The 16,376-nt window shown below is 48.1% G+C and overlaps 1 protein-coding gene across 3 annotated transcripts in view; it reads right to left on the reverse strand.

Moving 5' to 3' along the window:
* FLI1 (Fli-1 proto-oncogene, ETS transcription factor) overlaps positions 1 to 16,376 on the reverse strand; it is a 113,181-nt gene that overhangs the window by 23,220 nt on the left and 73,585 nt on the right. For all 3 annotated transcript variants that reach the window (XM_068555620.1, XM_068555619.1, XM_068555622.1), the window contains exons 4-5: positions 14,530 to 14,733; positions 6,355 to 6,420 (exon numbers count right to left, since the gene is read on the reverse strand). In XM_068555620.1, the coding sequence (XP_068411721.1) occupies positions 6,355 to 6,420; positions 14,530 to 14,733 (270 nt within the window). The remainder of the gene's footprint in view (positions 1 to 6,354; positions 6,421 to 14,529; positions 14,734 to 16,376) is intronic.

Consider the following 16,376-nt stretch of genomic DNA (forward strand, 5'->3'; position numbering starts at 1 on the left):
GTGTACTTACCGGTGCATCAGATACCCTGGTAAGTGATTTGTAAGTATAATATCACTCCTGAAGGGGCACTAAGATTGTCCTCATTCTATACATGAGGAAACTGAGGCAGAAAAAAGTAAGTGACTTGACCAAAGTCACACAGCCTGTTTGAGTCCAGAGCCTGGATTCTGAACCAATATGCTCTAAGGCTGAGATATGAGATAAATACCTGCCTTGGGGAAATGGAGAGCATTAATTAAAGAAGGTTTAGGATGTTTGTTAGATGCTTGATGCAAACTATTATATAGAGAATGGATAAACCACAAGGTCCTACTGTAGAGCCCAGGGAACTATATTCAATATCCTGTGATAAACCATAATGGTAAAGAATATGAAAAAGAATATGTATAACTGAGTCACTTTGCTGTGCAGCAGAAATGAACACAACATTGTAAATCAATTATACTTCAGTAAGATAAATTTTAAAAAAAGATGTCAGATGCTTGAATGAAATATGTGGAGATGATGAGGTGAGAAGCAGCCTGGAGGGAGGAGTGAACAGCAGAGACCTACGTTGGAGTCCTGCTCTGTCCTAAGACCTGGGTGACTTCAAATGAACCCTGTAATCCCTGTGCCTTGTTTCCATTATCTACAGAACGGGGATAATAATAATACCAGCCCTGCCAGCTCACAGGGATGGTGAGGGGCGCAAACGACGTAATAGATGTGCAAATGCTTGGCAGACAGTGAGGGGCTGCAGCACCGTGGTCCTGGCTACGTGCACAGGTCCCGCCATCTGGAAATCTCCTTAAGAGAAGCAGGGCTCTCATTAGCATAATCTTCAGCACCGGTTAGGCATTTCACTCTGAAGGACATGGAAAGGTGCTTTCTCCCCCTCTCTCTCCCACACTTAGCGTGCAAGAAGACAGGCTTTTTATCCATTAGCCCAGGTGACTGCAGGCCAGGGCTGCACCCACGGCCGCCGGCGGCCTGCGTGGAGGAGCGGTCTGCATTTCACAGCGGGTCCTGAAAGGCTTCCCGGGCGGGGGCTAGAGGCTCAGCCTGCACGGGCCGGTTTATGAGTTCCAGGAGTTAATAAACAAGGAGCTCAGTATCCTCTGACTTTTGGAGAGTCAGAGGTATTTAAACAGATCCAGCACGAGAAGCTAAGGAAATGAGGGTTTAGGATGCAAAGCAGCTCTGAAGCAGAGCGCTGCCGCCCGTCCAGGGGATGCGCTGGGAGGGCCCAGGGCAAGGCCGCCCGGAAACACGGTGGAGCTCTGACCTGCGTCCCGGGTGGACCCACTCGTCCCTGGGCGTGGAGGTCGGAGCTCGAGGTTTAGGGAAGCCTCAGTCCTGGCCCCGGGGCTCCTACGTATTGGGTTGGCCAAAAAGTTTGTTCAGTTTTAAGTAAAAATAAGACATCTTTCATTTTCACCAAGAACTTTATTGAACAATGTATTCATTAGCCGAACGAACTTTTTGGCCAACCCAATACTTGGAACGGCCATTTTAACTTCTAGAACCCCAGTGCTCTCCGGATAAGATCAGGTAACCGACACCAATCCCAATTACTATTTAGATACACACGATGAGAACAGATAAGAATGGGATTTCTGAGAGCTGAAGTGATGGACTCATGTAAAGCTGTCAGAATCAATATCAATAAAAATTATAACCTCATCAATGACAAGGATGAAAAAGAACGAATAATCCAGTGGTCAGTTCAACCTGCTCTTCCATTAGTATAACAAGAGGTCCTGCTCTTCCTTTTCTAGGTCAATTTGGGGCCAGGAAAGATCAAGATCAACCGCCCAGTGTGTCTCCAAGAAAACCTGGGTGGCCCTGAGATGGGTCTCCCTTTCCTCTTTCTGGTTCCTGTGTGCCGTGTAGCACAGCACTTCTCCATCTTGGCTGCAGGTTTAAGAGTCACGGGGAGAGCTTGAAAAAATTCCCAATGCCCAGCTGTCACTCCTAGAGATTCTGAATCAGTTGGTTGTGTTTGGGACCTTGGCATCAGTGTTTTAAAACATTTTTTATTTTTACTTTTGTTGTATTTTTTTCAGATATATATATATATTTCCCTGTATTATACAGTAAATCCTTGTTGCTATTTTATACATAGTGGTGTGTATCTGTTAATCCCATACTCCTAATTTATCCCTTCCCCCATCCCTTTCCCCTTTGGTCACCATAAGTTTGTTTTCTATGTCTGAATCTGTTTCTGTTTTGTAAATAGATTCATTTGTATTATTTTTTAGATTCTACATATAAGTGGTATCATATAATATTTGTCTTTCTTTGACTGATTTACCTCACTTAGCTTGATAATCTCTAGGTCCATCCATGTTGCTGCAAATGACATTATTTCATTCTTTTTTTACGGCTGAGTAATATTCCATTGTATGTATGTACCACATCTTCTTCATCCATTCATCTGTTGATGGACCCTTGGGGTGCTTCCCTGTCTTGGCTACTATAGCTAGTGAACATTGGGGTGCATGTATCTTTTCAAATTAGCGTTTTTGTCTTTACTGGATATATGCCCGGGAGTGGATTGCTGGATCATGTGGTAACCCTATTTTTAGTTTTTTAAGGAATCTCCATCCTGTTTTCCATAGTGGCTGCATCAATTTGCATTCCCACCAACCGTATAGGAGGGTTCCCTTTTCTCCACACCCTCTCCAGCATTTATGATTTGTAGGCTTTTTGATGATGGCCATTCAGACTGCTGTGAGGTGATACCTCATTGTAGTTTTGATTTGCATTTCTCTAGTAATTAGCGATGTTGAGATCTTTTCATGTGCTTTTGCAGTTTTTATTGTGGTAAAACATACATCACATAGAATTTACCATTTTGACCATCTTCCAGTGTACATTTCAGTGGCATTAAGTAATTCATGTTGGACAACCATCGCCATCAGAACTCTTTCATCTTTCCAAACTGAAACGCTGGGCCCATTAAACAATAACTCCCCATTCTTCCCTCCTTCCAGCCCCTGGCAACCATCATTCTACCTTTCTGGTCTCTATGAATCTGCCCACTTACGGACCCTCCTATGAGTGGAGTCATACAATATTTGTCCTAGGGCATCAGTAATTTTAAAAAGCTCTCCAGCTCATTCTCTGTGAGGTTAGGAATAGAGGGTAGTGCCAAGCAGGGATTACGTATGAATTCATCTTTGGGAAGAGAGGATAATGCAGGGATGTGGATGGAGATGATAGTAGAAAAACTGCAGGGACAGAGAAAAATAATGGAAAAAATTCACATCTCCGCCCACACGACATTTAGGCAAGGTATTGCTTTCACGAAAAGCCAGCTAGAAGGGAAAGGCTGTGTTTGTCCGGGAGACTATCTGAAGTAAGGGATTTTGAATCCTACACCCTGGGTTTGAATCCTTGTTCTGTTGTTGAAAAGCTGTGTGCCCTTCAGGGAGCCATTTAATAGTCCTGAACCTCACTTGCTCTGTCTGAAAAATGGGCCTAATTCAATCTACCTCTCGGGGATGTTGCCAGGCTTAAAAGCAGAGGCAAAGCATGTGAAAGTGTCTGAGGCATTGCAGAATAGTATACATATGACAGTGGTGGCTGCATTGAAAATGGGTAGCAGTTGCTTCCATTCTAATTTATTTTCTTAAGTGCATTAGCCTTGGTATCAGGTAGAGAGAGCGTAATTGTTCTAGCTGGGTCCAATCTGTGACCATAGAATATTTAATTTTAGAAGAAGCTTAAAAACTGCTACAAATTAATTTTTAAAATCTAGCCTTACTTCTTGGGCACCAATAACCCTTAGAGAGTGCAATTGTTTTCAAGCGACAAGCTGGAAGGATGATTGTGCCATTTTAAAGTAAAAAGACATACTCATTTGATAAGCACATTGAAGAAGCATTCATAGAAGCATTTACCTCTTCAACTCCTTTCTTTTGTGCTTGATGCCAGCACCTGTCCTTTGTGAAATAAACACGTACACTTATGCACACACACACACACACACACACACACACACACACACACACACACACACACACAGAGATCTGGTCCTCTTGTTGGACTCCGGGTTTGTTTGGGGTTGTGTGTGTGCCTTATTCAAACAAGACGGAGCTAAGGTTGCATGACGTCTTCTCTTTATTTTTCCATTTAATATTTTAAGGACCCAAGAGAGCTATTAGAGAAAAGCAGAAGGGAGAGGTGGGGAGGAGGGTGAAAAGCAGGGAGAGAGGAGCGTGGCTAGCTTTGTCTTGCTAATGTACTTTGTTTTGTGGATGATGGGCCGTGTAGACAGATTCAGACCACCTCAGGAGGGGAAGGCGACAGAGCAGCAAGACAGCTCAAGTGGAAAGCTTTACTGGGGACAAAAGCTGCACCTGCAAAGCGCAGACGTAACCGTTTCTGGAGGCCAGGGCCGACGCTGGGAGATAAATGCCCGGCACCACCTGACTGAGGGCCTTGCAGCGCGCACTTGCCTCGATACTGCAGTTCATTCATTTCAGAAGAGAGGCAGCTCCTGCAAAAGCCCCAAAGAGCCCAGCGTGGCATTACAAACGCACAAAAGGACTGAGGGAAGGAACAGCAGTGCAGGTAGAGGAGAGGCTGAAAGCTAGGACCCCTGGAGGAGTAATGAATCGTGTATCAGAGCAGTTCAACCCAGACAAACTTGCTTCTTAACGAAAATCTGTATTTTAAGTCCAATATCAGATATTCTCTCATTGGCTCTGCCCCCAGAGTCTCCCTGGTTAATCCTGGTGGTGTCAGCAGGTCTCAGCCTGCAGAACTGGAGGAGCTTTCAGGGATCTCCTGCCTGCCTTCCTCCCTTCTTTCCTTTCCTTCTTCCTTCTCTCCCTCCTTCCTTCCAAGACATGGATCCCTATCTGCAGATGAAACGAAGTTCAGTAAGTGAACCAGATCAGAGCAGAGGGGCCCTGGACGAAAGCAGACCCTCACCTACAGCAGCCAAGAGCTCGACAGTCAGGGGTGACTCTTACTGGTTTAGTTTGGCCCTTTTATTTGACAGGAAACTGAGGTTCAGGGCATGAAATGATTTCCCCAAAGTAAACCAGAGGTGCTCCGACCTCAATCTAATATGTTTGACACTGTAATACATTTTGTCTCTTATGGACGTTTGCAACGTGATGGTAAATGGGTCACCTAATAAAATGTGGCTTGGACCGTATGATGAGTCACTATGACTTCAGATTTTTTATGGCAAAAGCCAATAACTCTGACTTCGAAAGAAAACAGTAGCAGGGACTGGCCCAGGGTGGGGTAGGAGGTGAAGAAAGTCACAGAAAACCAGGAAAGTTTACAAACATATTCATTATGTTGAATTTTTCCTGCACAGACGTGTCTGGTCGTCATCTGATTATAAATTGTTAACAGGAAACAGGAAGTCTAATGTGATCGAAGGTGTGAACTTGGTCAAGACACCCAGGCTCACTGGGTCTCTGTTTCCTCCATAACCCAAGACAGTTTTGAACCAAATGTCTCTAAGATTCTTCCCTTAGAAGAGCTTTATGTTTCTCTGAAATATTATGCTGTGCTAACTCCATGCAACCAATACTGAAAACTTCTGCCTTCATTCATTCTATGCAGCAGGTGTGCCTTAAAGAAAAAGGACTGAAGGAGAGAGAGCCAAGGAAGAGAGTGCCCTTCATACTCCTACTCATCCTTCAAGACCCCACTCAAAATGCCCCTCCTCCATGGAATTTTTCTTCTGCCTCAGGCAGAATTTTTTCACTCACATTTTTTCTCCCTTAAACCAGGTACCATGAATTATTCACTTGTTTAAATGCCTGGAATCTAACAGTGTCTGGAGCAGGAAATCTCCACAACGTTGTTTCATGAATAAAGATGCTGAGAAATGTATTGTAATGTTTTGCTAAAACCCTCACTGGCGAAAACCATTTGCTGAGACCATTTTCTTTCTCTTTCAACCAAAGCAAAGCAACTAGACCAAATCTCCAAATCACCACTTTAAAAATGAATTGGTATCGCTTAAATTTCTTACCAACAACCCCCTGAAAATATGACATTGCAAGAATCCTTGAAATCTTCATTTCATTTCCTTCGACAAAGAAAGCCCCCGCCTTTTGGCTTTGAAAGTGAGCTGCATCTATTTCCTTCCAAGAGCAACACGCTTTCGTTCATGGAGTAACAACCTCAAGTCGCATCTTTATGGAATTATCACAAGATATTTTACAACCTTGTCATGTTTTTGCAATGAGTAGTGTAAGGGGAATCAGCTTAGGCTTCTAGAAAAGCTGAGTGGACAAGAGAGTTGGGACACACACCTGAGGTTCCCCCACCGCAGTCTTACCATCGTGGACTGTGCCGGGCTGGAAATGAGGACAATTCTACATGTGGGAGAACAGACTTACCTTCTTTGACATTCAGTCGTGAGGACGGGTCCGTGTGGGAGGTTGTGTTATAGGCCAACAGTGAACCTGAAAGGCGAAGCAAAAGCATCAGGTTATAACCAAGACACTCTTCCGAGATCAAGACTAGGAGATGGGATGAGAAGTGAGTGGGGAGGCCAGGAGACAGGGAGAAGGATGGAAGGACAGATGACTGACTCCTTGAGAGACAGAAACAGTTAATGTCACCCATTTGGGGGGCCAATCACGCAGGACCGTAATAGCTTCCTGGAGTTAGGGTCCGAGGAAGGTAGGACAGAATGCTCGTGGGCGGGACACACACAAGCCCTCCCAGCAACCACGTTTAAGGTTCTAGAGTTCTTGGGGTCCACACTGTGTCACAGCAGGAACACAGGGCTGGGAACCACGTCCTGGTCCTTCGACCGACTTCCCGTGTGACCGTGAATGAGGGACTTTACGTGTCTGGCTCTTGATTTCTTCACCTTGAACTACAAGAGGGGGTGGCAAACTTTTTATACAGACCAGATAGTAATTATTTTAGTCTCCGCGGGCTGAATATGGCCTCTGTTGCACATTCCTCTTTGCTTTTGTTTTGTCTTGTCCACGGGCCAGCGCTGGCCAGATTGGACTGCAGCTTGTATTGCCACGCCCTGGAGGAGAAGCCCGGCCACTTTCTTCCCACTGTGATGTCCTTTGGGTTTACAGGTGGGCAAGGTGCTTGGAGCCTCACGCTTGGTGAAGGGGGTGCTAGGAGCTGGGAAAGGGGTGGGGCTGGCAGTGCTCCCCAGAGTAACTTTTGTCTCCCTTTACGCATAGCTAAGAGAATCACAACTCAACGTGAGGCATAAGCCACTGAATTTTCTGTCATCACAGGGTGCTGATATACAATCCTTCAGAATTAAATGCTCATGCAGAACTACTTTTAGCAAGCACTAAAAGTAGTTCTAGTCTGGGCATTTTCTAGTAGATTTAGTCCGGGCATTTTCGAGGTTTTTTCTTTTTTTTTTTTTTATTGTTGTTGCATGTAAAAAAACTCTCCCTTCTTTCCTACAGCTAGACTTGTGCCTTTGTTTCCAGCAAATCCAAGAGCTTTATTTTGGAAAACGTAGGCATTTTTGTCATCCTCCTTGAGGCTCTCCCGTGGAAACTCTGAAGTGCGATCAAGAGGGCTGGGATCTGCTTTTACAAGCTTGACATGGGTGTTGGAAGCTAAAAAATCTTTCTAAACCATCCTTTGCCTGCTCCCTGGGACCGAGTGGACGGACTCGGGTGCCAGGGCTTGGAACAGGGAATGGGCTGTCAGACACTCCTATTTTTAGTCTCAAGTCCCGGAAGGGACACGGGAGTGGAGCGGCTGCCTCACCCAGCTGTGGGCGTTTGGTTGTGTGTGTGCCTCAGAGAAGCTGTGTGCCCTTCCGGGCCAGACGACGAAGAGAGAATTTTGGAAGAGTCATCCGACTGCCTAGAACCTCTGACTTTGGACTTGAGCAACTATTCCTTTTAGCTCTGCAACAGTTCCAGACAAAAAAAAGCAGAGGGGTGGTGATGGTACTGAGAGAGCTCTATGCCAAAGCGTGGCTGTGTGGAGACACCTTTAGAAAGGAGGCAGTCACGTGCCTGGAATAGCCGAGAACCAGATGCGTTTGGTTCTTCCATTCTCAAAAATATCAAGGACAAAGTGATTTTTTGCACTTCGTTTAATATAAATTTTTATGCACATGAGAGTTCAGAATTAGGCCTGCTTCTTACCACTTAGTAGCTTGGTGACCTCCATCAATTTACCCAAGCTCTCTAAGCCGTAGGGTCCTCCTACATAAAACAGGCTAATAATAACACCTACCTGAGAAGGTTCTTATGAGGAGTCAATAAAATAATACACACAACTGCTCGGAACAGACCTTGGCTCAGAATGAATGTTCAATACACACTAGGTATTATCACGACTATTTTTATATCTTTTCTCCCACAGACACCACGATGACACACAATGAACTCTTTATAAAAGAGCTTGCTGGGCATTTGCCTTGTTCTCTGGAATTACAGTTATGAATGGGTTCTGCTGCAATAAGAAATAATCCTCCATGACTGGAAGGAGGTTAAGAAATGGAAACAAGCGTTCCAAGGGAAGAGAAAACAGTCTCTGGAGTAAGACCAAGAATGTCTGCCTCTCTGTCCCTGACATTCTCGGCCTCAGGCGGAAACCTCACGGCTGGAGCAAATAAAGAAAAATGATGGTCTCGGGAGGACCAAACTGCCTGAGTCATTAGTGCAGATGTAGCTGAGAGCACGAAGCTTAGATAAACCGCACTTATTAAATTTCCCCCTCCGTGAAAGTTCTTCCTTGGGCACACGTGAATTCCAGAGGAAACTCCCAGAAAGCCAAGAGGAAGGGTCGTTTGACCTCTGCAAAGCTTGCATGAAATACATATTTCATGGTAACCTAGGAGAAGGATTTTGCCCTGAAGACTGTTCTTGGTTCAAGTTTCACTCCTAGAAGGAGAGGCTGCCTTCCCCGTGGAGGGGCTGATTTGGGGTGTCTGACCTCCTTCCCAAGCGACCAACTTTCCCTTCTCTCCTCCCATTTTTTACTTAACCAGTTCCTCGGGCTACAGAGAGTGGCAAGGCACACTCTTTCCTTAAAGGACTTCGTTCAGATGCAAGGAGGTCCTCCCTGGAGCCGGGCCCCTCACTCTGTGGCTTTGGATATCTCTCTCTCCTTCTTTGAGGCACTTTCTGCGTGGGGCGAACACCACCTTGTCAGAGGAGACAGGCTGTGATTCTAGGAGGGAAGCCAGCACTCTTGGGATGCTTGTCGTCGTGCGCCGGATGCTTTCTGTCTATTCGCTCACTTATTTCTCACACAGACGACGGAATCAACATTCAGAGAAGTCAAGTAATTTGCCCAGGATCACGCAGCCAGAAAGCCCAGGAGGCAGGATGCCCGTTCTGGTCTATCTACAAAATCTGCTCTCAGCCCAGCAGACCCTGCGGCCTCCAGGCTAAATCGAAGAAACAGACAACACTCACCTATGGTGTTGGAATCAAAGACAGTGGCTGCCTTTGGGGAGGAAGAGGGGGTGATGGAGGGGGGGCACTCGGGGGCCTCTAGTCTCCCCCCCTTGGACTGGAGGGACTCATATGAGTGAGCGGATTCACTTTGTGATAATTCCTTGACTTGTGCATTTATGATTTTTGCACCTCTCTCTATGTGATACTTTAATTAAAACGTTTGTTGACTTATCTGTTTATGTATTTACATACGCATGCGGGCTTCTACGCGCATCTGTGTATTTGGGGCCCCGAAAAGCACGGAGCAGCTGCTGCTGAGAACGGAATAGGCTCCCCAGTGTGAAAGCACAAGGACAAAATAATTTCCCACTGTCGCGTCCATTTGTCACTGGTACAGTATTTGGGACCTCACAGAGGATGGAAATGAACAGAGTGAAGCTTGCAGGTGTGGCTGGAGCCCCCAGCAATCGGGCTTTCTCCAGCTCCACATTCCCACGAGTGGACCTGGTCTTCCTCTGGGGCACCTGCAGACGAGACAACGGCCGTCTGAGCGCCAGAGCCTTTGTCTCCCGCCTTGCAGACACCTCGCCAGCCCCGCTGCCAGACTCTTGAAGCCGGGCTTCCTTTTTTCTGCGCTGCCATCAATGGCTCTGGCTGGAGGGTGCAGGTGGGCAGGGAGGAGGAAGGAGGCTCTGTGTTCTGAACAACAGGCCTGGCTGACGACTGAGTCCCGGGAAATCTGGCCTTTTGTTCTCCTTCACCGGTCAGACCCGGCCTGGAAGGGATAATACTTCACTGGCTTAATTGCCCGGACCCATCACCTTTGCCCGAACATCTGAGGCGGCCGGTGGGGACACCACAAAATGCAAAATGTGTTTTCCATTACGTTTAAATTAAAAATGGGAATCAAGATAGATACCTTTGCTGTGGTCTCCCTGTCACCCAATATATTCCATTTCTCTAGTGCTGCCACTACTTCCAAACGCATTTTCTTAGCATTTGTCACGGGTCAGAGGCAGACAGACAGACTGAACACAACTTTCTGTAAAATGAACAAAGGCTCTTTCCTTCTGCCTCTGGCTGCCCCACCCAGGACCTTTTGGGCTCCCAGAAACCCCAAACTCCCCCCAGCGGCCCTGGGTCTGAACTGCCGTTTGGGGACAGCTCCCACTTCCTTTGAGGTCCGTCCCAATCTTGCCTTGTGACACCCAATCTCATTTCCCGCAGCCCGAGACTGTAAATACGGCCTCTGCCTGCGCGAGATACTGATGGGGCCGCCCGTCGGGTCCAGAGTATGGGGCGCCGCGCGGAAGAGAGAAGGGCAGAGTTGGCGTGCAGATAGGTTTGGCTTAATCGGCCTCATTCCAGGAGGCCACAGGGAAGTTTTCGGAAAGCATTTATCTCTGGGCACAAATGAAAACAGAAAATGCCGTGGGGAAAGTGGCCTGGCCCCCCACACGGGAGCCCCAGGGGCGTGAGGCTAATTCCACAGCAGGGGAGGGAAAGACCGGGTGGCCCAGGTAAGCGGGCGCTGTCTGTTCGGCCTGGCCTCTGCCCTCAGGGCGTGAGGCTGTGGGCACAGCTGCAGCCCGGGCCGTAGGAGGCCTGGGTCTCAGACACCAGGCTGGTCTCCGGGGGCTGGGCACGTCTGAACCAACTTCCGAAGCACTCCAGGCCTCATTTGCTTTGGCTTTAAAATGGGGATTTATAATTAGTTGTCCGTGGCGTCCACAAGGGGGCATCCTGCCCGTCCCGTAAAGTGAATGACACCTGGGCAGAGGCAGCCTGAGCCCGGGTGTCCCCAGGAGACTCCAGAATGATCCCAAGAACTGTGGGCATCTCCCCAGACCCGGCCCCCGCCGTCCTCCTCCCATTTCAAGTGCGGGTGACATTACAGAGGGGTGGTATAGGGTACAGCCACTCGGTCTGGGCCAGCTGAAAAGCCAGGGGATGGAGAACCGGAGCCTCCAGGCAGGTAAATCCCAGCACGCCAGACGGGGGCTCAGGACACTGCTATTTCTTCTCCACCCTGGAAAATACATTTTTAATTTGAAGTTTGGTTTTTAAAATTTGAAAGTATAGCTCCTGTCCTGACAACCCGAATAAATACTCGAGCACCTTTGGTGAAAGTGTAAATCTGGTGTCAGAGCTTCTTAATCCTACCATGTCCTTTTTTCTACTAAAGTCCAGAAAGCTCAGACGCCTCTGGAGAGGTGCAGCTGCCTTGCAGTCTTCTGACCCGGGGCTAAGTTAGAAGGGCTCCAGTTCTCTCCTATCGACTCTCCTTAGCCCCACTGCACTTCCTCCCTCTGTGCTGAGGAGCTCAGCTCTTTTCCTTCCACCTCTTGCCAAAGTGGAACTGTTTGAACGCCACCCCCTCCCCCACGAAAGGACAGATGACATTGCACGAGGCTTAGCACCCTTCTCCCGGCCTCAACTCAGCTGCCCCAACCTCTCCCCAGAGCCCTGGCCTCCCTGCCTCCGCACAAAACATCCGCTGGAAGTAAGTCTGGAAAAACAATACAGTGTTTGAAGGCAAGTCGGTGGGCCTTGCGGGGTTCCCAGCGGTCCTGAGAGCAGACAGCTACCACGCACGTGACCTCCTGCAGGCGTCTCAGTGGACGCCACCCCCCCGCAACCGGGGGTCCCAGAGGCTGCAGCTGAAAGTGGACCCCAATTAACAAGAGGCATGAATCAAAAATTGTTTCCATGATAGCAGATCATTTTGTCTAGGTTCCTCAAAAGGCCTCTAGAGTAGTACAACGCTATGCTGGGGCACGTTTTTTTGAACCTTAATACAAGTATTTTAATTTTTGCTTTTGCAGGCAGACATGGTTTTGCATCGTTGCGCAGACCCCATTATATTTTGCTGTTTCACTCAACATTGTACCATATCTCTGCTTTGTCCATCTCCACTCAACTCTGGAAATTTGCTCTGCTAATAAGCTCCTTTCTGGAAACTTCATATTATTATTGCTTTGGGGGCATCTTCCTTAATGTCTACAAATACTCTTAGAAAGAACGAAGAGAAGAAATCCACCCTTTTTCATGCCCTGCTACATATACCCACAAACCCAACCCTCTGGCGTCCACTTCTTCCCAGCCTGCTTTTTCCTTTGCTCTTTCTTATCTGTTCTCCTCCGACAGAAAGTCTCCTCAACAGTTACCCACGACCACCTTATTAAATTCCTTGGCCTTCTGAGCAGAGGTTGGTCTTGCTTCAGGGTCTGTGGCTTGGGTTCTTCTGTGAGAGGAAGTCCCAGTGGGGACTTTAGTTGTTTATGGACCCGCCAGAAAGCAGGGCCTGGGATCACACGGCGTGAATGGGCTCTCCCCACATCAGTCAGAACGTGCTTGAACATTCCCTCAACAAGGGCATCTGGTAACTGGGCCCTTTCAGTGCTCCAAGCTCGCTGCCCACACTGCTGTCCATCTCTTCTCCCGCAAAGCGATTCCCGGACCTCCCGCCGTATGACACCAGGAGGGGCAGAAGGGCAGAATCGGTCAGCGTTTTTGCTTTGCTGGTCTCTCCTTCTCATGCCCAGCTTCTGTGTGCCCACTTCCACCTCCTGCCCTGCCCAGCTAGCATCACTGCGGGACTCTGTGCAAAGATCCTTTCTAAAAAAATTCTATAAACACTTAAAGAAATACAGATTGTTAGAAAATGCTCATTCTCCAAAGCTCAGAAAAACCGGGTGGAAAACTGCCCCCGTTTTTGAAATTGTCATTTCTTGGGCTGACCTCATGTTGCAGCAAGACTCAGACATGAGGTCATTCCTCTGGTGTTAACACACACTGCATCACCCACACAATCCCACTGCTTACCAGACGCCTCGGAGGGGTGACTGGGGAGCCCAGAGGCACCAGTGGAAACTTCCGAAGGCATTTTCAAATTTTTTCACTTTTACACCCAGTGTGTGTTGCCCCTACCCCACAGAGTGCACCGTTGCAGAAGGAGACAGAAGATTACAGGAACGGTGAGCTGAAGACCCACCGAACAACGGAACACAGATGAAGAACTAACCGACCCAGAGCCCAGGAGACCAGGGAAAGCGGCCCGTGGGCACTGTCCAAGGATCTCAGCTTTAAAGGACCTTTAAAATCATCAACCTCCTTCTTTCCGAAGCTGAACTCCTGCAAGACTCCCAGCAGCCACGGACAGCAAACACTGCACCCTGAGGCTGCCAGTGGATCTTTGGGCAGGACTGACTGTTAGAAAGCCCCCTTGTAGAATGAATCCACAACTGTTTTCCTGTAGCTTCAACTTGCCCATCTTAGGACCATCTTTTCTGGCCACAGAACAGTCCTTCGGTACTTGGGGTCACCGATATACCACCTGTATTTCTGGTGAAGGGTTAAGGCTGAGGTTATTAGCAGGTTTATCAAAATTCTGTTCCTATGTGTATGTTTCATATCAGATGAAATTCATATCAAATTGATGGGGCTTGGCAACAGAGAAGCCTCATATTGGATAAATCCTTTGGCAACTGTGCACTTTCTTTCATAAACTCTCCCTTTCCAAAGCTCTTTGCCTTCTGACTCGGCCAGGAGAAAGCTTCCAACAGATCCTAACCCACCTGTAGCATCTACTACACTTCCTGCTTAGTTGGGAGGGGTGTGTAGGTAACAGCGGGTAAAGGTGGGTTAGGGGGGTGCCAGAGTGACCCCAAGAATAAGAGGAACTTAACGTGTAAATACTCAAAAACGTAAATCTAGAGTTTACTGTAGGAACTTTAAATCATCGCTCAAGACAATACCAGCCAGGGTGTCCATCTATTTATAGTTTGGGGCAAAGTAGTTTCTGGAAAGTGGTTCTCATGCGAAGAGTGTGACTCGCCTCTGGCAGACCCCACGGGGCTGCAGCTCTCTACTTTTTCTCCATTCCTTGTTTTCCTTCCCTTGTCACGGCACGACTGGGTCAGCCCCCTCGCAGGGTCTCTGGGAGCCAGTGCGACCTTGGCAACTTGACACCCGGACAGGCTGCTCCTGTAGCATCTGCCCAGCATAAACCGACAGCCCGGGACGCTATCTCCTTTCCCTGGGTTGGCTCCGTGGGAACCAGTCTTCATCCTGCGTGGCTGGGCAGAATTCTCTCCCAGCCCTGGGGACTTGGGCTGCAGCCTCTGGGGGTGTTTTGCTGCCCAGAAAGGGAAGGGACCAGGCACTTACTTTCCCTGAGGTAGCTGAGGTGTGACAATAGCACTTCCGTGTTGTAGAGGGAGGTGGCTCGGAGGATATCCTCCTTGTTCAGTTTACACAGTTCCTTGCCGTCCATGTTCTGGAAGAAAGATGTGTCGATCTCCATCAAGCCGTACTCCTTTATCGCCCACTCCAGCCACTGCCTCACGTGCTCCTGCGTCCACAGCGTGGGGTCTGCAGGGGAGACGGGCTGTTAGCAAGGCTGCAGGACGCAGGGCTCCACCCCTCCTCTGTCTCTGCCTCTCTCCTCTGTCTTTGCCTCTCTCCCTCTCTCCCCATCTCCACCTCTCTCCCCTCCCTTCCTCTTCCCCTCCCTTCCCCCTCCTCAATCCCCCCTCCCCTCAGTGAGAAAGTGGTTCCCTCCCAGATGGTCCTCCCAGAATGCCCATGCGGCCCCGTCACATCTGGTGCTGCCTGAACCACTTAGCGCTCTGGAAAGGTTCTTAGACGCCTCACTACGCATCCGGACAGGACATTCTCTTTAAAGTCTTTGGAGGGCAACCGAAACCTCTGCCTGAGAAATGGTGGCATCAAAATGAAAACAAGCACAGTTTCCAACACGCAGGCACCAATGTCTCTGGAAAGGGCCACCATCCGTGTCTTAAGAACATCGGTGATTTCACGGAAGAACAGTGATGTCTCCGACGGCTGCAGAAAAGAAGATGTGCGTGGACACTTGGACCACAATTCCACGTGTGCAGTTGGAAAACCCAGTGGTGTTAGTCTTAATAACTTAACCCCAATCTGGGTTTTCTCCCTTTGGAGAGAGCTGTGTTGAAATTTCTTTAAAATCATCCTGACAAAGCTTTTAGGATATTTAAATCCCCAAAGATGGGAAATGGGGCATTCCCTGGTGGTCCAGTGGTTAAGAGTCTGCCTTCCAATGCAGGGGTCACGGGTTCGATTCCTGGTCGGGGAACTAAGATCCCACATGCTGCGGGGCAACGAAGCCCTCGCGCAGCAAAGAAGACCCAGCGCAGCAAAAAAAAAAAAAAAAAAGATGGGAAATGGTGTTGGAGGGAGAAAACATTTTAGCTCTCAAGTGAACATACATAATGTAAGGACTGAGGTTGTAAGGTCTCCACTTGGGACCCTCAGACTCCTCCCCAGCCAGGTGTGTGTATATGGGGAGCATGTGTACTTTGAGTGCTGGTGATGAGTTCTAGCAGGTTCCACGGTAGGTAGAGCCCTTATATCTTATCACACATCACCATGTCCTTCCTTGGCCCCCAATTATTAGAGAGTCCAATATGCAGTTAAATATGCTTATCATAGAAGAAAGCTACATGGGTCTTGCCCTTATGGAAGATCATCCACACGAAACACTAGGGCAGGAAAGCACGGAATTAAGCAGCAGATTTTTCTTGTGGCAGTTCAAGAACTCGTGGGCAGAAGGGGTTACTGTGAATTTGGAGTCATGGAAGGCTTCCTGGAGGAGGGGAGATTTGATGGTCCCCAACTTCTACTGGGCCTGTTTTATTGGACTGCTCATTTGGTAGGAATATCTGTGCTACCTCTCAACCACCTCACCCTCTCATTCTAAGGGTCTGTGAAGGCTCTTGGCAAAAATGGGAGCAGGTTTGAATGATTAGGAGGGGTTGTGGGGAAAGAAACAAGGTTCATACCAACCACCCAGAGCCCGGTAACTCATAACAGTCCAGATTTTGAATGCCTCCTAGGTGCCCGATGCTCCACGTGTGCTATTTTTCACTCGTCAAGAAAAGCCTGCAAAGTGGCTTTTCTCTTCGTTTTGCAGTTGGGAAGTGGCGTCTTGAAAGGTTAAGTCCCCAGCTCAACCTTCAGTCCCAGTCTGAGCT

This window comes from Eschrichtius robustus, chromosome 11 (assembly GCF_028021215.1).
Source record: "Eschrichtius robustus isolate mEscRob2 chromosome 11, mEscRob2.pri, whole genome shotgun sequence".
Classification (NCBI taxonomy): domain Eukaryota; kingdom Metazoa; phylum Chordata; class Mammalia; order Artiodactyla; family Eschrichtiidae; genus Eschrichtius; species Eschrichtius robustus.